Source organism: Eumetopias jubatus, unplaced genomic scaffold (assembly GCF_037043125.1).
Source record: "Eumetopias jubatus isolate StellerSeaLion01/CBP00866 unplaced genomic scaffold, mEumJub1_p1.0 scaffold_9, whole genome shotgun sequence".
Classification (NCBI taxonomy): Eukaryota; Metazoa; Chordata; class Mammalia; order Carnivora; family Otariidae; genus Eumetopias; species Eumetopias jubatus.
In genome coordinates this window covers 59688524-59711135 of record NW_028274815.1, presented here as the reverse complement: position 1 = coordinate 59711135, position 22612 = coordinate 59688524, and the positions used below count along the sequence as shown (strand labels likewise).

The window sequence follows — 22612 nt, the reverse complement described above, 5'->3', positions numbered from 1 at the left end:
TCTTACAAACCTAAACATGCACTTACCATATTACCCAGCAATTGCACTCCTTGAATATTTATCCTAGAGTGATAAAAACCTATGCTCACACAAAAACTTGTACATGAATGTTTATAGCAGCTTTATTCATAATAGCCAAAAAGCAAAAATAACCCAAATGTCCTTCAACCAGATGAATGGTTAAACAAACTTAGGTTATTCTACATCATGGAATACTATGGAACAATAGAAAACAAACAGACTATTGTTACAGAGAACAACTTGATGGATCTCAAGGAAATGATACTGAATCCAAATAAAAGCCCATCCAAAAAGACATACTGAATGATTCAACTTATATAACATTCTTAAAAAACTAAGTTTTAGAAATGGAGAACAGATTAGTATTTGCCAGTGATTAGGAATATAGAGAAGAGGTGCTGGATAGAAATAGATATGATTGTAAAAGGAAACAAAAGAGATCCTTGGGGTTCTTTAACTCTTTTGTATCTTGACTGTAGTAGTGGATATATAAATGTATTCATGAGATTAAACTGTATAAACACATACACACAAGTGAGTAAAAGTTAAAGAAATCTGAGTAAGATTGGTGAATGTATTAATGTCAATATTCTGGTTTTAATATTGTTTTGCAAGCTGCTAGCACCGGGGTAAACTGGTAAACAATACATGCATCTCTCTGTATTCTTTCTCTCTCTCTTTCTTTTCCTTCCTTCCTTCCTTCTTTTTTTCTTTCTTTCCTTCCTTCTTTTCTTTCTTTCTTTCTTTCTTTCTTTCTTTCTTTCTTTCTTTCTTTCTTTCTTTCTTTCTTTTTCTTTCTTTCTTTTCTTTCTTTCTTTTCTTTCTTTCTTTCTTTTCTTTCTTTCTTTCTTTCTTTCTTTCTTTCTTTCTTTCTTTCTTTCTTTCTTTCTTTTTCTTTCTTTCTTTCTTCTTTCAAGATTCCATTTATTTATCTGACAGAGAGAGAGCAAAAAAGCACAAACAGGGAGAGCAGCAGAGGGAAAGGGAGAAGCAGGCTCTCTGCTCCACAGGGAGCCAGACATGGGGCTCGATCCCAGGACCCCGGAACCACAACCAAAGCCAAGCTGAAGGCAGACGCTCAACCGACCGAGCCACCCAGGCTCCCCTCTCTTCCTTTCTTCCTTTCTTCCTTCCTTCCTTTTTCTTTTTTCTTTCTTTTCTTTCTTTCTTTCTTTCTTTCTTTCTTTCTTTCTTTCTTTCTTTCTTTCTTTCTTTCTTTCTCTCTCTCTCTCTCTCTCTCTCTCTCTCTCTCCTTCCTGCCTTCCTTCCTTCCCCTCTCTCTCTTTCTTTCTTTCTTTTAAGATTTTATTTATTTTTTGAGAGAGAGGGCATGAGTGGGGAGCAGAGGGAGAAGCAGGCTCTCTGCTGAGCAGGGAGCCCAATGCAGGCACCATCCCAGGACCCTAGGATCATGACCCGAGCCAAAGGCAGATGGTTAACCAACTAAACCACCCAGGTACCCTCTGTATTCTTTCTTAAAACTGCATGTGAATCTATAATAAATTAAAATTTACAACTGCCATTCATGATAAACTCAGCAAACTGGGAATAAAGGGAGAACTTAAGTAGGCTTACCATATGAGCCAGCAATCATGCTCCTGACTTGAAAACTGATGTCCCAACAGATTTGAAAAATATGGCCACACAAAAACCTGCATGCAAATGTTTATAACAGCTTTATTCATAATCACCCCAAACCAAAAGCCCATCAAGAGGTCCTTCAGTGGGTGAATAAACTAAACAAAGTGGTACATCCATACAGTGGAGTATTAAGCAGCAAGAGAATGAAGTGAGCTGTTCAAGATATTGATGAATCTTAAATGTATACTGCTAAGTGTAAGAAACCAGTCTGAAAAAAAGCACATATTGTATGAGTCCAATTATACAACATTCTGGAAAAGGCAAAACGATACAGATGATAAACAGGTCAGTGGCTGCCAGGGGTTCAGAGGAGGGGAGCCTTGAAAAGGTGAAACACAAATCATTTTTTTTTTAGGGCAGTAAAACTATTCTGTATGATGCTCTAATGGCGAATACAAGACATTAAGCATTTTCAGAACCCATAGAACTTTTCATCACAAAGAGTAAATCTTAATGTATGCATATTTAAAAAAATCATTTAGGAAGTTGGAGATCCCACAATGGAATACATAATGTGACCCAAGAATATAAATATATCTCAATAACTTTGGAAATGAGAGGAATTTATAAGACTAACAGCAAAAGGAATTATACATAAGTACCATTTCCCATGGGGGTATGGGTTAGCAATTCTGCAACCACTATATATGTATACTGGAATTGAAGAATTAAATGAATGATGGGTGATAGGAGCCAGGTTGTTGTTGGAGTGGGATGTTACAGATAAGGAAGGGGAAGAAGCTAGAATTAACTCTGTTGTAATGGGTTAGAGTTGGAAATATCAGTATGAACTCATATTTAGCTTAACATTGATACAGATGATTACAGATAGAAATATTTATAGATATGTGTATATATAGGTTAGTATACACACCTATATTTATTTGTTCTGTCAACTGAAAGGGCTTAAAAGAAATGACACCCCAGAGGCGCTTGGGTAGCTCGGTTGATTGGGTGTCCCACTCTTTTTTTTTTTTCCTGAAGATTTTATTTATTTATTTGACAGAGAGAGACACAGTGAGAGAGGGAACACAAGCAGGGGGAGCGGGAGAGGGAGAAGCAGGCTTCCCGTGGAGCAGGGAGCCCAGTGCGGGGCTCGATCCCAGGACCCTGGGATCATGACCTGAGCCGAAGGCAGACGCTTAACTGACCGAGCCACCCAGGTGCCCTAAAGGAAGTGTTTTTAAAAATTTAAAGTAGAGCTTTAACGACTGAGCCACCCAGGCACCCTGGGCGTCCCACTCTTCATTTCGGCTCAGGTCATGATCTCAGGGTTTTGAGATTGAGCCCTGCCTTGGGCTCCATGCTCATCGGTTAGTCTGCTGGAGATTCTCCCTCTCTCCCTCTGCCCTCTGCCCCTCCCCCTGCTTGCACACACTCTCTTTCTCTCTCTCTCTCTAAAGTAAATAAATAAATCTTTAGAAAAAAAAAGAAGAAGAAGAAAAGAAATGACACCTAGTAGCATGGAACACACCTAGAGCCCAGATCTTGGTTATTAACACCATTATTCAAAAAAAGGAATCAGGGCCCCTTGGAGAAAAGGCTGATTCTAGGAATGGGACAGGAAAGATACAGTTTGATCCTAGAGCATCTAGTAGTGCCAGAAAGTAATAGAGTGCTAAAAAATCCAAAAAACCAACCTCACAGTGATGGTCATATGGGGATATAGGGGCCAACTGGATGAGCTCCTAATGGCCAAAGCTGGAACAATGTGAACAACACAATAAATAAAATAGTATTGTATTGTAACCCCAAGTATAAAATAAATATGCATGAGTCCATACAGATATAAATAGGTGATTAAGTAAATAAATAAATTGAGGAGATTAGAGATATCTCCCATGCAGAACTGCAAATAATTGATAGAGATGTTCTACCGTTAAGGGTGTGAAATATAATTCCCCATTCCTTAAATGTGAGCTGTGCATGGTGACTTTCTTCCAAAGAATACAGTATGGAAAGAAAAAAAAGAGAGAGAGAGAAAGTTTACAGTAGAGAATTCTGACGAACACTATCCCAGCCAATTGATCAAGGGTAAGTAACGTCAGCAGTGATAAGTCATGTTGATAGTATGTACCCTTGATATGATGTGATGATAATGGCGCTTTTTCTCTGTGGTCTTCCTCCCCAAAACACATTTCCCCAGTCTAATCATGAGGGAACATCAGATAAATCACAATTGGAGGACCTTCTGCAAATATCTGACCAGAAGTCCTTAACTCTCAAGTGTTGTCAAAAACAGGGGAAGTCTGAGTAATAGTCACAGCCAAAAGGAGCCTGAGGAGACATAACTGCAAAACATCATATAGTATCCTAGATAGGATCCTGATATAGACAAATGACATTAGTGGAAAACTGAGGAAATCTAAAGTATGAACTTCAATTACTAAGAGTGTATCAAGATTGGCCCATTAATTGCACCATACTAATATCCTAATGAGAGATGCTAATGGTAGGGGAAACTGGGTGTGGTGTATATAAGAACTCTCTGTACTATCTAAATAATAAGTCTGTAAATCTAAGACTGTTCTGAAAATAAAAAATTATTTTAAAATAAAGGGAATAGACGTGTCTCCTCTACCACTCCCAGAGAGAGTTCTGGTGCACCTGTGCCTGGGCTAGAGGTACCTTCCTTCACACCTTGGCCTTTCAATTTTCTCTCTTTACCCCCACACTCTGCAGTGCTTGAACAGAGGACTTAGTGCTGAGACTGCCTAAACCCATCAGGAAAATGGTGGAAAATTCACTATCATCATTGCCAGAAAGAGTGATTTATGGCTTTGCTCTTGAGCTCCCAGTTTGGCTTTATACGATATCTTGTATGGCCTTTTATTCCTGAATCTTGACTAGATTCCTTAGGCTTAAACTTTTGGCCTCAGAAATATTGGGCACTTGCCTTGCCTGTTTACCTCCCACAGTAATCAACTATGTCCTTTTATTTGGAGTTTACATGATGAGCACCTCTCCACTAACACCATTCCTACAGGCACAGATATAACTATGCTAAAAATCAGCAGCAGAAAAATACCAAGAGGCCATCCCAACATTAAGAGAGATTACTGGGGTGCCTGGGTGGCTCAGTCATTAAGCGTCTGCCTTTGGCTTGGGTTGTGGTCCCGGGGTCCTGGGATTGAGCCCCGCATCAGGCTCCCCGCTCCACGGAGGGGCCTGCTTCTCCCTCTTCCACTCCCCCTGCTTGTGTTCCCTCTCTGGCTGTCTCTCTCTCTGTCAAATAAATAAAATCTTAAAAAAAAAAAAGAGAGAGAAAGAGAGATTACTGTTAGTGACATAAACCAAATATTCTTTTTTGCAGCCAAAGAACTTTACACCAAAAACTGAATTGTATGTAGATATACTAACACCAAATATTTATTTGTGATCTTTCATGTAATAATTTTGACTATAATTATTTTGACTATCTTTTATTAATACCCAGTATCAAGATGTTAAAAAAAGTAAGTTGAACTTTTCTTAGATTAAGTTCTATTAATATTGTAAATGTTTTTAAATATTAGTTATTAATGGAAAGAGTAAATAAAATGCTGCCTTACCGAAGAAAAATTAAAAATAAATAAAGAGAATGAACTATTGATACATGTGACAACTTGGGTAGATCCTAAGAGAATTATGCTGAGTTAAAAAAACCAACTCAAAAATTACATTTATCTATTATGTAGCAATTTATATTAAGTTTGGAATAACAAAATTATTGAGAGAGAGAACAGACCAGTGGTTGGCAGGGGCTAGGGATGGAGGAGAGGGAGGGCATGAGTAAAACAGGTAGCAGGAAGGACACCTGTGATAATGAAACAGTTTTGTATCTTGATTGTGGTGGTATCTGTATGAATCTACACATGAGAAAATTGCATAGAACTATACACACACACACACACACACACATACACAAACACACACAAGGGCATGTACAACTGGTGAATCCTAAATAAGCTTTGCGCATTGTACTAATGTCATTTTCCTGGTTGTGATATGGTGTAGAGTTATACACCACAGGGCGAATCTGAGTAAAAGGTAAATGGAATCTCTCATTACATATTTAAAGGCATTAGCTGCTGCTTTTATTCATTCTTTTTTGAATTGACATATAATTCATATAGCACAAAATTAACCCTTTTGAAGTATACAATTCAATGGGCTTTAGTATATTCACAGTCCAATTTAGTATATTGGTCACATATATGTAACCATTACCACTAATTCTAGAACACTTTCATCACCACAAAAGAAACCCTATCCTCAGGAGCAGTCACTCCCCATTTCCCGCTCCTTTATCCTCTAGAAACTACTAATCTACTTTCTGTCTCTGTGGATTTGCCTATTCTTGAAATTTCACTTTCATGGAATCAATACAATATGTGTTCTTTTGTGTCTGGCCTTGTTCACCTAGCATGTTTTTGAGAATCATCCACATTGTAGCATGTTTGAGTTTTACATTCCTTTCTGTGATTGAATAATATTCCATCATATAGACATACCATATTTTGTTAATTCATTCATTACTTAATGGACATCTAGGTGGTTTTTGCTTTTTGACAATTATGAATAATATTGCTATACACATTTATGTCCAGGCTTTTTTGAACATATGTTTTCAATTTTCTTTTTTTTAATTTCCCTCCCATATCACATCTGCTTCATATCATCTCTCTTCTCTCTCTCTCTCTTTTTAAGATTTTATTTATTTGACAGAGACACAGCGAGAGCAGGAACACAAGCAGGGGGAGTGGGAGAGGGAGAAACAGGCTTCCCGCTGAGCAGGGAGCCCGATGCGGGGCTCGATTCCAGGAGCCTGGGATCAAGACCTGAGCCAAAGGCAGACACTTAACCAACTGGAGCCACCCAGGCGCCCTTGTTTTCAATTTTCTTGAGTATGTACCTATGAGTGGAATTTTTGGGTCATATGATAACTCTCTTTTAACTTTTTGAAGGACTGACACAGTTTTCCAAGATGCGGCCCCATTTTACATTCCCACCATCAGTGTATGAGAATTCCAATTTCTCCACATCCTCACTAACATGTTATTGTCTGTCTTTTTAATTATAGCTATCCAAGTGGGTATGAAGTGATATCTCATTGTGGTTTTGATTTTCTATTTCTTTTTTTTATATTTTATTTATTTAAGAGAGAGAATGAGATAGAGCATGAGGGGGGGAGGGTCAGAGGGAGAAGCAGACTCCCTGCTCAGCAGGGAGCCCGATACGGGACTCGATCCCGGGACTCTAGGATCATGACCCGAGCCGAAGGCAGTATTTATTTGAAAGAGATAAAGAGATTTAGCATGAGCAGGGGAAAGGATAGAGGGAGAGGGAGAGAGAGAGAATCCCAAGCAGACTCCCTGCTGAGCACAGAGCCCCACTCGGGGCTTGATCCACAATCCAGAGATCAGGATCTGAGCCAAAACCAAGAGGGGGATGCCCAACTGGCTGAGCCACCCAGGCACCCCTGATTTTCTATTTCTTACTGACTCAATTTCAGTGGCTTTTGTCTTTCTAGGAATTTATCTACGGTATCTATTGTTGGTATACAATTGTTCTTAATTTTTACTTACAGTCCTTTTCATTTTTGTAAAGTTGATAGTAAGGTCCTCTTTCATTTTTGATTTTAGTAATTTAAGTCTTCTTTCCTTTTATCTTCATCAGTCTAGCTAAAGGTTTATCAGTTTTATTGATTTTTTCAAAGAACCAACTTTTGGTTTTCTTGATTTTCTCGATTGTTTTTCTATTCTCTATTTCATTTATTTCCTCTCTAGTCTTTTTTTCTTTCCTTCCTCTTGCCTTGGATTTAGTTTGCTCTTCTTTTTCTAGTTATTTTAGGTGGGAAGTTAGATTACTGATGTAAAATTTTTTCTTCTTTTTAAATACAGGCATTTCTGGCTTTGTATATTTTTTTCAACTTCATGTGAATCAATTATTACTTCGAAATAAAAAATTTAAGAAAAAAGTATGTACTTCTACTATGCCAAGGGAGCTGTGTGTGATGATGACTTGGCCATTGTACCTATCCTCAAGGAGGTTAGTCTAGTGGAGCAAGGTACCAACAGAATGATCTGGAAGATGAGGAAATGGCTGCCTGCTGCAGAGATGAGAGAAGACACTGGGAGATATGGAGGAGATCCCCATGAAGGTACAATTGAGGGCTTGTATGAATTGAAGACCTATGCTTCTACCATGGGAGTTCCATTCTCAGGCCAGTCCCTGACGAGGTTGCCACTTCTTTCTTCTCAGATCTTCAGGGACCACAGCTGAAGCCATTTGGGACAGGGATGGAAGCTTACTCTGATTAAGACTAATATTCCTAGCTGAGGGCTTTTCTCTGCAGCTCAGAATTCTTAAATATACCCCTGTCTCCTACCAAGTCATTCAAAATGTTCAAAATGTGCCTATTGACTTCCTTTATAAAAGATAGGAAGAATGGTGTTAAAACAGGAAGGGAAGGCTAGAAAATTTGTTGGGGTTACTAATAGCGAAAACATTTCAAAGAATTACTATATACCCTCAATGAACTTCCTCAGCTCTACCAAACATTAACACTTTGCTTTGGGTTTCTAACACTTGTTTAACGTTTATTTTGAAATCTTTTTGATCAGAAAACACACATTCTTTTAGTTTTTAAAGAGAAATTGTATAAAGAGGTACACAGGTGAAAAGTCTCGTTCTTGCCTCTCCCCTTCCTTTTTTTCTTTTTTGAAGATCTAATTGACTTTATTAAGTGAATCATGAATTGGGCAGCATCCCATCTAGCAAGTAGAGGAAGCCCATCGCCTCTGCCCTTTCTACCCCATTACGCTCACACCTCACAAACACTCACAGGTGACCATCTGTATTTTTCTTTATGCAGACATAAACAAAATATTTTCATACCTCCTCCTTTTCTCTTTCTTCCTGCCCCCAAAAGCTAGCATCCTATGCATACTGTTCTGGACTTTGCATTTATCACTTAACAATGTAGCTTAGAAAGATTCTAGATCAGAACATAGTAATGCTTTAAAAAAAAAATGGTCTTCAGCCCCCTGCCCTCCAGCATCCCCTCAGACATTGCTCATGCTCCCTCTCTTTCCTGTTTAACCTCAATTGTTTGAATCCCAAATTCCCCAAGCGTAGTTCATTCTCTGTGCTAACAAGCTCAGGGCTTACACAGACCCCAGGCTGTGTGACTGGGGCAAAGCCGCAAACCCCCTGTGCCATCAAGACCACAGGGACACATTCAGGAGTGACAGCAGCAGGGTGATGATTGCCTCAGCATGAGCGACACCCCAAAGAGATCACTCTGGGCCAAGGAGAAAAGATGATCGGGAACTAGGCCTTGTTGCTAAGCAACCCCAGAGGGGATGAAATTAACTCAGTCTGTTTTTCATGTAACTGCATCTCAAATGAAAGCTGAGGCCAGAGTTGATCCCATGCAAAATTAATAATTACCACATGATTCTTTCTTTCAAATGGCTGTTGCCAAAAGACGGGGAACTAAAGGAACCAGTCTACCCCTTTTTTAAAGGGTAAGGGGGGGCAGAAAAAGAGAACAAATACATGCAGATCCCATGTTTTTCCATTTGAGTCTTAGGTAGGAAATCAGGCCTTTCTGTCTTAGACTGCTGTTGAATCTCCCTGGTAGGAAACCTGCTTTAAAAGCAGATGCCAAGTAGACAAGATAATATGCACTGAAGAGCTGAGGGAGAATGTTTTTCCTAGAGGTGAGAGAAAGCTTGGATCATATGAGACCCCTTTATAGAAAATTTAAAATGTACTTTTCCCCATTAGTATGTTCAGGGAGGATAAATTGTCACAAAAATAAAAATCTCCCTCCCACCTACTCTGCTGACCCCAGCACCAATAGCTGAAAGAGGGGCACAGCTTGCTATTCCCAATAACTCTTGCTTTTCAAGGGCTTACCACATTTAAAAGGCAAAAATGACATAGAAAAGTAGCTTCCCCCACCCACCGCCCCCTGCTTCTGCTGCATTAATTTGGGTAAATTAACTGTGCGGTCAGAGAGGAGCGGTGGCCTTCTCACCAACAGAACCTTTGATTATTATTTTGTAGTTGTGCAATAAAGCGTAATTCCAAACAAAGGTTTTTTTAGCCAAAGAAACTAATTTTATCTGAGAAGGAAAGCTTTCTTGCCTGACAGAAGGTGAGACTTTGTCCTGGGCAAGGTAGCGACCAGTGGCCTTCCTCATTTAGCATTTATGCAATGTATTTGCTGGTGTTGAGACAGGAGACTCCCTGTTCCCTTCTGCCACTCCACCATCTTCACTTCATACTAGGCCAATTTGAGCAAACCTCCTCCTCCTCTGTGAAGCGATGAGTATTTGCCAACAGACTGGAGCAGAATGTACTGGTACATGGAGAAAACCAGATAGCAAAATGTACACAATTGATTTTTGGAAACTCTGTCAGTCAGGGTCTCAGCAGGAAACAGATGCTACCTTCAAATCGGATGCTTTGAGGAGCTTTTAATAAAGGGGTTATTTAGAAAGGTTGGTGGAGACACCACAAAGGATGGGTATTACCTGGAGCTGATCACACTGGATGGGGAGTCGCTCCCATGCCTAAGCCTGTAGAATGAGAGAACTGGCAGGCAGAGAGATGGGATAGAGAGGGCCACCTTACACAGTGTAGCCGTCAGTGGGGGGAGGGATAGCCCTATATCACTTGCCTTCTTCCCTTTAATTTCTGGGAAGGGCTCCCCATTTGGCTGAACCCCACTGGAAGTCAGAGAACCAAGAAACCCTTGAATATAGAAACTATAGGTCAGCCTCCTGGGGCATGGAACCTCAGGTAGAGAGATCGTAACACACAGAAAACAGAATGGTAAACTTAACTTAATCTGCCTGGCTTCTCTCTGTTCATTCAGCCAGCACTTAACTGATCACCAGCTCTGTGCAGGCACTGAGCTAGGAGACACAGCAGTAAGCAAGGCAGCCCTCATGGAGCTGACAGCCCCTCTGGCCATGTCAGGCCTAGGCAAAACTGCAAACTACATCCAGACTGAACGCTCAGGACCACAAGCCCTCCAACTTGTACCATGGTTATTGCCTGACTCCCCTTATCCTCTTTCCTCTTGGTCAGGAATAAAGATTTTCTCGTTATACTTTAAATAAATACAGAGGGGTGCCTAGCTGGCTCAGTTAGTGGAGCATGCGACTCTTGATCTTGGGGTTGTAAGTTCGAGTCCCATATGGGGTGTAGAGATTACACAAAAATAAAATCTTAACTAACTAACTAAATAAATAAAAATTCAAACAAGCAAAAAAAAAAAAAAAAGATTTTCTTGTTACCATAACTACTGGTAGTGTGTATGAGTCAGTGTGTGTTAGGCATGGGTATTAGAAGGGCACATATACAGAGGAACCCAGAAAAAGGAAGGTAACTGGGCCTGAGGAAAGGCAGAAACAGAGGTAAAGCCAGGTCTCAGGAGCTTCTCTACAGGGCATGGATTTGAAGGACCCAGCTCCTACCCATATGTCTGCCCTCTGCCTCCTCCATTTGCACCCAGATTCTAGCTCTTCTTCCCATAGGTTTGGACCAGCTCATCTTTCTATGCTGGCCCACAGAGGCCACTGCCTAGCCTATGGGGGTGGCCCTTGGGCTAACCACCTGGCCCCAGCCTAATAGTGGCCATTCCTGGACATAGAACAGCTTGGTGTTATCTCTCTGAGCAGAGTGCTCTAGGTGGGGCAGTCTCCCCTGTATAGGAGACACCGGGTATGGCGGAGCCCCTGGCTGACATTCCCAGGGCCCCCCTACTACTAGATGACAAACTCCTAGAGGTCAGGAATCTGGGTCTTACATTGGTTTTCCAGTTTTGGAAAATGGCATTGTTTCTTTTAAGTCAGCCACTCAGTCAGTATTTACTGAGTAGCCTGGGCAAAATAACCCCTAAGTTGCAACTAGCTACCTCAACTACATCTGTTCCTGGGAATCTTAAAGCACAAAGACACCTGACATTTGTTGAGAAGGACTTTGTTGATCCACAGGCAGAGAAGCCAACCCATGCTGGGCTGATAAATAGACAGGCTGGCGAAGTGTGCATCCTGTTGGGGACAATGGCTCCCTTTTTCCTGAAATGCCTCCCAGCTGTGTGTCACCAAGCGAGGGCTGGGCTCAGTTCCTTGTACTAAGAAATCTCTTAGTGTAGCTTGAGAGCAAGTGAGGCACTGCCTTCCTGCTATGGTAACCCTCTTATTCCATTTCAGCAATATGAGCTTATTGACATTGTACAGAGAGACTGACGCCATCAATTCTTCCCAGGACAAAGCTAGCCCTTCTGATGGTGAGCATGGTACTCAATGCTGTGTATCAGAGAGGTTTTCTTCTTGATTGTTTTTGAGGGATAGAATTCCTTCGCCTGATAATTGGAGGTGTGAGCTAGAGTAAAAGCTGCTAGTAGAAATGTTTTTGAGGGGCACCTGGGTGGCTCAGTCGGTTAAGCGTCTGCCTTCAGCTTAGGTCATGATCTCAGGGTCCTGGGATCCAGCCCCTCATCGGGCTTCTTGCTCACGGGAAGCCTGCTTCTCCCTCTCCCTCTGCCCCTTCTCTCACTCATGCTCTCTCTCTCTCTCTCTCTCTCTCTGTCAAATAAATGAATAAAATCTTAAAAAAGAAAAAAGGAATGTTTCTGTGTTTTCCTGCACTTCTGGCCTAGAACCTTTAAGGCAGAAAACAACTGGTTCCCTTGCAGGGACATTTGGCACTTTCCATGTGGCTTAGCTTTCTAAACTAAATTCACCAGTCCTTGGGAGACTTGCTCATCCAGAGACTCAGCGGGATAACAACTTGAAACAGCAGGATTGACCCTTAGGACAGGGGAAGGTTTTAATTAACTTCATCTGAGAACTTTCCAAGGCCTTTTCAAATGTTTTTAGAATGTTGTGTTCCAAGCTGTAGAGGTTAAAACTTCCTTTTTCTGGTATCTAAAAGTGACCTTTAGAAGCAAAATAAGAACAGCTTTTGGCCCCTGATGCCACCGCACATCAGCCAGGCCTGAACCTGCCACTGAAGAAGAGAAACTGTCTCTAGGTTCTTTTTAGGGCCAGAATGGCATGTTTGAACTTAGACATGAGGACCTGGAGGTCTTCGAGCAGACTGCTTGATTAGCCATCAATGCTCGAGTAGGCTCTAGGTCTTTTCCCAATGCCTGGGACATTGGGGGACAGCCAGTGAATGTAATAGCCAGCTGGGCACTGTTGAATATCTAGAGAGGGGAAATGGTGACCCTTGGGTACCATGAGGCCTGGTCTTCCTGACATCTTAGAGCAGAGATTACCTGTTGGGACTAATGGATCTAAAAAAGTCAAGGGAAAGGGCATGAGAACTTCTTTTTCACCCGAAAGGATGTGCTGCATCTTTTCTTTACTTTTTTTTTTCTAAAGATTTATTTATTTGACAGAAAGAGTGAGCAGGGAGAGCAGGCAGAGGGAGAGGGAGAAGCAGGCTCCCCGCTGAGCAGGGAGCCCGATGTGGGGCTCCATCCCAGGACCCTGAGATCATGACCTGAGCTGAAGGCAGACACATACTGAGCCACCCAGGTGCCCCAATGCTATATCTTTTCAAGAACGGACATCTCATTTTTTTTTTTAATAAGATTTATAAGAGAGAGGGAATACAAGCAGGGGGAGCGGGAGAGGGAGAAGCAGGCTTCCCGCCAAGCAGGGAGCCCGATGCGGGGCTCGATTCCAGGACCCTGGGATCATGACCTGAGCCAAAGGCAGATGCTTAACAACTGAGCCACCCAGGCGCCCCAATGCTGCATCTTTTCAAGAATGGACATTTCATTCTTTCATTCAGGAAGGCTGATTGAGTCTTTTCTACCCAGGCACCATGCTGGGTATTAGATGATAGAGTAGGAAACAGTCACACATTTTTTTTTAAAGATTTTATTTATTTGTCAGAGAAAAAGAGAGCACAAGCAGGGGGAGCTGCAGGTAGAGGGAGAAGCAGGCTCCCCACTGAGCAGGAAGGCTGATGCGGGACTCAATCCCAGGACTCGGATCAGGACCTGAGCCCAAGGCAGACGCTTAACTGATTGAGCCACCCAGGCACCCCTGCGACTGAGGTTCTATGTTTATATCAAATAGCACTGGACTGGGACCCTGAGCTCTCAGTTTGACTCCAGGTTTTGTCAGTAACTAACTGTTCCCTTAAAAGAGTCTCTCAGACTCTGTTTATTATATCATTTGTGAAATAATTGTTGATTCGATTATCTCTAAGTTTCTATAAATTGCCCTGACCCATAGTTGAAGAATAAATATTTACTTGGTTAATCTATTTTCTCTCTCCACCATGGTTCTTACACTTTCCACCTTAAAGACCTACCCATTTTACTGTTTCTCATTACCCAGCCCTCCTATTCCTCCCTGTAGAAAGAAGTGAAATGTTCCCTTTTCCAGTTGTTCATGTTGGTGAGCGAACTTGCCATCTCACTTCTTAGTGGTTTTTCGTGCTCTTTCTCTGTGCTCGGCCTGTTGTCTTCCCAGGCTTTATCTGAAGTGAGGCCTCACAAAAGCAGGTTTGCCTCTCCGATCTATGGCTTTTACTGACATAATTAATTAACAAGTTTTTATCGGGCACCTACAATGAACAAAGCACAGCTCAGTGCTGTTCAAAAGAGAATATAGGTTTAAGACATGTTCTCAGCCTTCTAGAAGACAAGATCTCTGAGGTTGCAAATGCCTTACCTGGCTTCCGGTCCACCGCCGACCTCCGCACCAGGGCCGATAACCACCCTGCCATGCTGGGCCCTTTCTCCCCTGGGCCGCTGCGTCTCTACACCTCGTTTTCCTCCTCCCCGTCTCACTTCTTCTTGACTTCCTTCTGCTGGATCCTCCCTCGGGCCCATTCCCTACATCTGGTTCCCAGGGGCTCTGTCCTGGGCCCTCTTCTCTTCTCAGTCTCTTCATTCCCTGGACCATCTCTGCCATTCCCATGACTTCAGTTACCATCTATATGCTGATAATTCCCCCAGAATATGTCTTGTCATTCATATTAATGTGTCTGCAGCAGCACCTACGATCAAACACATTAACTTATGGGTAGTGAAACAGAATAAATAAAAACTAGAACCACCCTCTCATCAGTTCTAGTCAGATTTTGTTGCCAGTTTAGTTTTAGTGCCATCTCGTTTTCCAGGGCTGTGTGGATTTTGGGTTTGCACAGGATTATGGACCTATATGAGGAGGGGCGGCCTTTGTCACTCCAGAGAGGGAAAAAGGATAAAGAAAAGAGAACTGTTTTGTATTCCCCCTTCCACAGAACAATGAGTATCCACAAGAGGTCTCCACTGCTAGAATGAGGAGTAAGTACAAACTTGCTTTTTCTTGTTAAAATAATAACAAAATAATAAAGTTCTATCACATCTTGGCTCCCCACTACACTGGTGAAGCGCCTCACTTTACTTAGAATTCCTCACTTAGCAGAAACGCTTAGGGTTTCTGTAACACATAGTGTCTGTACTTCCTGCCCTTATATACAACACTCACACTTATGGCTTTAATTCTTGGGTATTTAATTAGGTACATAACAATGAACAAAGTAAATTTCCCAGCTCCTTTCAGTGATGACTATTTTCATACCCTAGCATAACATTTCCTATGAGCTGGCCCTATAGCCAGATAGGTAATAGAGTTAGAGAATGTTCAAGAAGCTAGGGTTGGGGGATGGTGGGACAGAGCCACACCGGGAGGCCGAATAATACGTTATTTTAGTATTTTCAGGGAGACAGAGAAAAAATTAATGCAACTATCTATACCCCCCCCACCTCTTTTTGTTTTGCAAAGCCTTTCTTTGTCCAAGACTCAATTTTGGATTAGACCCTTGTTGACTATGTCTGTTTAAGTCCTAGATAAAGGCTTATTTGTTTGACCCATCATATCCATAATTGCTCTAACTGCTCGTTTGGATTTTCTTATTGTGTAGACTACACTAGGAAGCTTGGCAGGAAGCACACGGTGGAAACGTGAAACTGAACAGCTTAATGTGTGTAATTTGGGAAGTTCAGCAGATGCTAGGGCTTAGCAGGCTCTCGGCTTGTTCAAGACTAAGCCGGTGGATTTTCATTCTTATGGGCATCATGCCCCTTAAGTCTGAAGGCTTAGGTCCCACCCAAAATCAGTCCACACATCCACCTCCCAGCTGTCCTACTCTTGAAACTAGGCTGGTAGCTGACAAAGGCTCTTCTATCACCCCTTCCAAAGGAACTGGAAGGGTAGTGAGATCACTGGGTTCCAGAGATGGTCCTGGTAAAGGCCGATATACACTGTTTTCTCTGGACATGAGTGTGGACTCCTAGCTGGTCTCTAGGAGACGTGTGGGACCACAAATGCAACATCCATCCCCCCTATAGTGGATGACATGTTGTACCCCCCAGATCTCCCTCCAAGACTGAAGCACTTGTTTCCCCATCTACTGGGAGGGGAGTTGACAGCAGCCACTGGCAGCTGAGTCCCTTTCTGAGACTTCTCTGCCAAAAAGAGCCACTTTGCCCGTGGCCATGTTCCCCTTCCCAAGGGCAGCTCACATCTAATAGCTGCTTGATGCGGGAGTAAAGGCCCAGCTCTGTCACCCCAATTTGGGACAACTCTGAGATATCCCAGAACCAGAGCTCCCTGAAAAATCACATAGGCTTCTTTTCTCTTTTCTTTTCCTCTCCTCTCCTCTCCTCTCTCCTTCCTTTCCCTTCCTTTCCATGCCTTTCTTTTTCTTTTTTAAAGTAGGCTCCATGCCCAACATGGGGCCCAAACTTACAACCCCTAGATCTATAGTCATATGTCCCACTGACTGAGCCAGCCAGGTATCCCCTTTCTGAAAGGTTTGTCAAGATTCTTCCAGAAAGTTTCCTGGTGACCCAAACTCTTTTGTTCTGATTTCTATAATGATCATTAATTTGATTTTGGCTGATCAATTAAACTTGGCTTCCCTTTTCTATAGTTCCATAGCACAAAGTTTCTAGAGTTAATGAAATCCAAAAATGTCTCTGTGCAGCTGGGGGTGGAGGGAGGGTGACTCCTAAAGGGTGCTGCCCCGGGAAAACCATGTCCTAGAACAGCTTTAGATGAGAAGTGAAGGAAATGGAATGAAAAGGATTTCAATTTGCAGAGAAACAAGGGCTTAAACCTAATGTGTGGCTCAGAAGAGGATACTAATTTTTAGAAAAATGCATCCTCTCCTATCTGCAGTTGATTTTGAAATGTCAGTTTGTAGCTGTCCCATGGTAGTGGGTGGGAGCCCCTTCTTTCTCCCACTTGCCTGTACTTCCCTCCATCTACACACTGTTGCCTTTTTTTTTTTTTTTTGCTAGTTGAGGTCTAATTTATAAACAGTAAAATGCACAAATTCAAAGTATACAGTGTATAGAATTCCTTTGGCTGATAATTGGCAGTATGAGCTAGAGTAAAAGCTGCTAGCAGAAATGTTTTTGAGGTGTGCCTGGGTGGCTCAGTTGGTTAAGTGACTGTCTTCGGCTCAGGTCATGATCCTGGGTCTTGGGGTCGAGTCCCATACTGGGCTCCCCGCTCAGCGGGAAGTCTGCTTCTCCCTCTGACCTTCCCCCTTCTTGTGTTCTCTCTCAAATAAATAAAAATCTTTAAAAAAAAAAGTGTACAGTGTGGTAAATTTTGACAATGGTGTGCTCCCACTTAGCCATCATTCCAATCAACAGACGAAACATTTCTCTCATCTCAGAAAGTTTCCTTACACCTCTTTTCATTTAATTCTCTTCTTATCCTTGGGGCAACTGGTGTTCTGATTTCTATCACTATAGGTTAGTTTTTACCTGTTCTTGTACTTCATGTATATTCTTTTGTGTATGGCTTCTTTCACTCAACATGTTTTGAGATTTATCCACCTTGTTACTTGTATCCTGCTTCCCTTTTAAGACTATCCATGGGCGTGCTGGTTTTTTGCCTTAAGCATCTTTGCCTCAAGCATTTCCTCCATATGAGTTACTGGCTGTGAGACAATTTTGACATAAGATAAAATGGCAAAAAATAAAAGAGGGACATTCATTAAAAAGAACATAATGAAACTTGGAAAATGAATAGATTTAAAGACTTTATTGCAAAATATGAAATACTTGAATACCTTCAAAATGTATGTTGATTCATGGTAATACTGCACCAATAACTGATTTTATTTTGTAGATTGTACCTAAGTAGTTGTCTTCAAAGTCTTTCATTCAGAGTATTATACTTTTTTTTTTCTTGTTGATTTGTTTCCCTGTTTGGCATCATGCTTTTTCTTTTTTTGCTAAAATTTCTTCCTTCATTAAGAGAGGCATCAGATTCCAAAAACTAGGATGCATATCTATAACTGGGCTTCGTATTATGTTGTGAAAGCCTTCTATACTGCTGTTTGTTCTTGGCATATTGTCACTTGTCCATTGATAGATGTTCCAGAATTCTAGGGAAATGTGGGTTCAAAATTCTATGCCACCATATAGACCATTATGAGAGCTAAGATTTACATCATATAAAAATGCGAGGTCTGCCTTGAGAAATGAAACCAAACTGTCAACCAGCTACTTCTTTTTTTTTAAGATCTTAAAAAAGATTTTATTTATTTATTTGAGAGAGAGAGAAAGAGGAGAGGGGCAGAGAGGGAGAGGGACAAGCAGACTCCCCACTGAGCACGACCCCGAGATCATGACCTGAGCTGAAACCAGGAGTCAGCCACTTAACCGACTGAGCCACCCAGGTGCTCCTAAGATTTTATTTTTTTAAGTCATCTATACACCCAACATGGGGCTCCAACTTACAACACTGAGATCAAGAGTCGCATGCCCTGCCAAATGAGCCAGCCAAGTACTCCTACTTTTTAATCTTTAATGGCAAAATTGCCTTACTGCTACTTAGTTATTTGACAAAAATGTTCACAGCAAAGATGACTATAGCAAAGACGCTTACAGTGAAAGTAACTAGAACCATCTGTGGGGTCCATTGTTTTCTGATTTCTCTCTGCTTAAGGGAAAGGCCCTGCCCCTCCTGGTGATGGTTTTGCTATGACACATCTTGCCAAGTGAGTTTCATCAGTCACTGGGTCCTAAAAGACCAATCAGGTGGCTCCTCCCAGGTATAGCCAATTGATCTTCCTGTTCTCGATGGTGATGATGATTAATGATATCCAAACACTTTGTAATAAAGAGAGAGTAGCAATTCCTCTTGTGGGCTCCCAGGACAAATGTTGATAATCCCTAGGATTCTATGCCAAGATACCACCTGTACTTCATCCTGATGAGGACTTGGTTCCACTGTCAAAGCCAAAGATGAAACAAACTTATTAAGCACCAGGAATCTATAGGCACTTGGTCATGCATGACCTTATTTCCCCTTCTTGGGAACTCTTCAAGATAGATTTTACTATACCCATGAGGACACACAGAGTGGGATTTGAACTTGGGTTTGTAGATTTCCATACCATGATTTTTCACCACCAGCAGCCAAGACTTAGGCTCCGGTATCCATCTGAGGTGGCACATGCCTCACCACTATACCCATACCTGGATGGCTGCACAACTGGGGAGGACTTGGAGTTTAGCATACTTACTTTCTCAATAAGAGCCAACTGGAATTGGCAGATAAGTCTTCATTTTTCAGAAATGTTCTCTGTTCTTCTTAGCCGGGCAGCTTTGACCTTTGGTAAAGGTCAGCAGATCTTTGTTATGCGCCCTGCAAATCCCTGTTTTGTAACAGTTCTGTTTACAACTGAGACGGTTTCCAGACCTGGGGTAGCCGGCAGGATGATGCCAGCAATGAGGCATTAGGTTCTCTAATAGGCTTATGCCCTGATAATCATATTAATGGCACTGTCTCATGCTTGATGCTGCAATATGGGCCTCTCCTCTTGAATGTAATTTTGCAGTTTGATAATAATTACAAGTATGATTTTGCATTTCTCTTTAATAAGAGTTCCATTCCCCAAACAATATTACGACCCTAGTAGAGACGGCTGTTTGTGCCCCTTCAAATTACTGACCTTATACACCATCACAAGGTCATACACAGGCTGGACTTTACTCACCTGGGAATTCTGAATTCTTCTAGCCTCAGGAGTCTGTGGGAGATGGAGCAAATCCCCTGGGAATCATAACATTGGTTTCTGGTATCTGCATCTGATAATGAGGTTTTCTGTCTTTCTGCTGTTGCAAAGTCAAAGTAATCTTGGGATAAAGGGCCTGCTTTAGAAGCCAGGTGATTTTTAAACTGTGACTTAATTGACCAACATTCAAGAGATTATCTTTAGTATCAGGTGTTTGGCCTCCCAAGATCTACTTTTCAGACCTCCTTTTTCTCATTTGCAAGTTCCAAGGGATTTGGACTGGAGTTCCAAGAATTCCAGTGCCCAGATTCCACACTTTCCATCAGTAATTAATATTTTAGCCATTGATAGAGGTGGCTGTGGTTTTTATGGCCCCAACTGGGACTGATTAACAGACTCGCAAAACACTGCTGTCCTTCTGGAGCAACCTAAGTCCACAGCATATACAAGATTTAGGGATTTCTGCTGCCGCTGCGGCTGCCTGTGTCCGCTTGCCCCTGAAGCATGATGGGAACTTTCCCAGGTCTGCTGGGAAGGAGGAGGGAACTACAGGGCGTGGGCACCAACCAGGCCATGGGGCAAGCTACCAAGGAAGAAGGCCATCGTTCTGAACCACGTCCAGTGGGCTGCAGGAGTTGGCTGGCTCCCGTGGCTCCAGTACAACCAAGGAGGCCGAAGGGAGCTCTGGGCTTGCAGCTCTCGGGCTCTAGGGTGGCAGCTCCGTGGGGTGGTATCCGAATGGTAGGCTTATCGATGCTCCTGGACAATGAAGCAGAGGCAGTAAAGAGCAAAGGAGGCAGGTGTGGGAGCTGGTGCGGGCTTTGGTTTGGTGGACGTGCAGGTCCCCTAGGCTGGCTGGGTACAGTGAGGCAAATGGCAGCAAGAGGGGCAGCCGGGATTGCTTCTTCCAAAACCTGCAGTCTGGCCGGGCAAAAATACTGCACGTGTGCAGGCACCAAAGACAGTCCAGGAAACTTGCTGAAGATCAACCTCTGTTTCTTCACCAGGCACACAGGTGACCCAAACGTGAGAGACCCAGGGCAAAGCCCAGAAGATTAGCCGTGTAGCCCAGGCTGCCCAACCACCTGGGGGGGAGCACCAGACTATGACTGAGAAGATGCATGGCCACTGGGGTGACAACAGGTTGGGCAGCAGGGGTGCCAAAAGAGCATCTGTGACCTAGAAGCTTTTTGTGGACCCATGTCAGACTGTCCCATTGACAGTCTTTGTAGCCACAAAGGAACGGGCACTTGCCAATAGTCTTCTCAGCTTCAGTGAGCAGTCTGGGTGCCTTTCACCCCACCTTCTCCAGGAAGCCTCCCAGACTTTCCCAAGTCTGGCTAATTGTTCTCTTTTCTGATCTCAGAGCTCTTACTGTCTGCACCTTACAATTTAGCACTTAATCAGACACAGCTGTGCATTCCTCTCTAATTGTTTCGGGTGTGTTTGTCCCGTCTCTGGGCAAGATTACCGCTTCCTTTAGAGCAAAGGCTCTCGATCTTTTTGGGAGGGCTCCTGGGGGACATACGGATGTATGTGAGGGCATTCTGGACAAAGGAAATCACTCACATTCCTACAGTGATTTATAGTTTAGAAAGTGCTTTTTTTTTTTAAACTAATCTCTACACCCAACATGGGGCTCAAGCTCACAACCCTAAGATCAAGAGTCACATGCTCCACCAACTGAGCCGCCAGGTGCCCCTAGAAAGTGCTTTTACTTAAGTTATCTTCTCTACTCCTTATAGTTGTCCTGAGAAGTGTGTGTGTTTTCGCATCTACAGACAATGAAACTGAGACAGAAGAGGTCAACAACCTGCCTGAGGAAGAGACAAAGTGAGTAGCAGAGGTGAGATAAGCCTGGGATTCCTAACTCGTGGCCAAGAGTCCCATAGGAGCTCATGTGTTGACAGCGAAGTCCCTAGTGGAGAAGAGGGGGAAGGAGAAGGGAGGCCCTTTCCCTGATGGAAATCTTGGGGTGAAACAAGTGAGGGGGATGTGGCCCTGCTTTACAGAGCTACCAGGTCAGGCTTCACTGAGACCACTCATTTCTCTTTCCGTTATCATTCTCTCATGGGTCCTCTGTCCACCATCAGGCACAATCCTCTGCTTCTCCCAGCATTTGACCTCCACCTCTACTCACTCCCACCCTCCAAATCTTTTTTTTTTTAAGATCTTTTTTTAAGATTTTATTTATTTATCTGACAGAGAGAGACACAGCCAGAGAAGGTACACAAGCAGGGGGAGTGGGAGAGGGAGAAGCAGGCCTCCTGCGGAGCAGGGAGCCTGATGTGGGGCTCGATCCCAGGACCCTGGGACCATGACCTGAGCCAAAGGCAGACGCTTAACAGCTGAGCCACTCAGGCGCCCCCTCCAAATCTTTTTATGTAATCCTCTGGGACTGCAGACTTCAACAAGCAAACTGAATTGAAGGTTGCTCCATCCATCCATCCATCCATCCATCCATCCATCCATCTATCCTTAAGCTCTACTCAGAATGAAATCTCCACCTTCTTTGCTTCCCTGAAGCTCTAGGAGATGAAGGTGCTCATTTTTTCCATCACTGTGTCTCCCAGGGCCCAGAGATGGGGTTAGTACTCTCTCTCATCATTTCTCCTCCACCTCTTGCAAACACTCTTGTTCTTCCACTCTTGAGGAGACCGCTGCCTAGCCACATTCCCTCTTCCTTTCTGGTGGTTCCCATCTTCTGACCTCCTGGTCATTCCCTCTTCCTCACTTTAAGACTTCAGCTCCCAGCTCCATGACCTTCATACCATGACCTTGACTTCAATTCCTGCCCATATCTTCCTGGGTGGCTTCACTGCCCACACAGATGACCTCTCCAATACCCTGCCTCTCATTCCCTTGGCCTCATGTTCTCCAGTGACTTTCTCTTCTACTCTCTCCT

General features: G+C 42.8%; 1 protein-coding gene across 1 annotated transcript in view; it reads left to right on the top strand.

Annotated features, from left to right (window-relative positions):
* The window catches only part of COMMD1 (copper metabolism domain containing 1), a 251331-nt gene extending 229765 nt beyond the window's left edge, over window positions 1–21566 (top strand). The window contains exon 3 of the mRNA XM_088026520.1: window positions 21489–21566. Within this exon, the coding sequence (XP_087882646.1) occupies window positions 21489–21548 (60 nt within the window). The 3' untranslated portion in view covers window positions 21549–21566. The remainder of the gene's footprint in view (window positions 1–21488) is intronic.
* Window positions 21567–22612: the final 1046 nt, after the last annotated feature.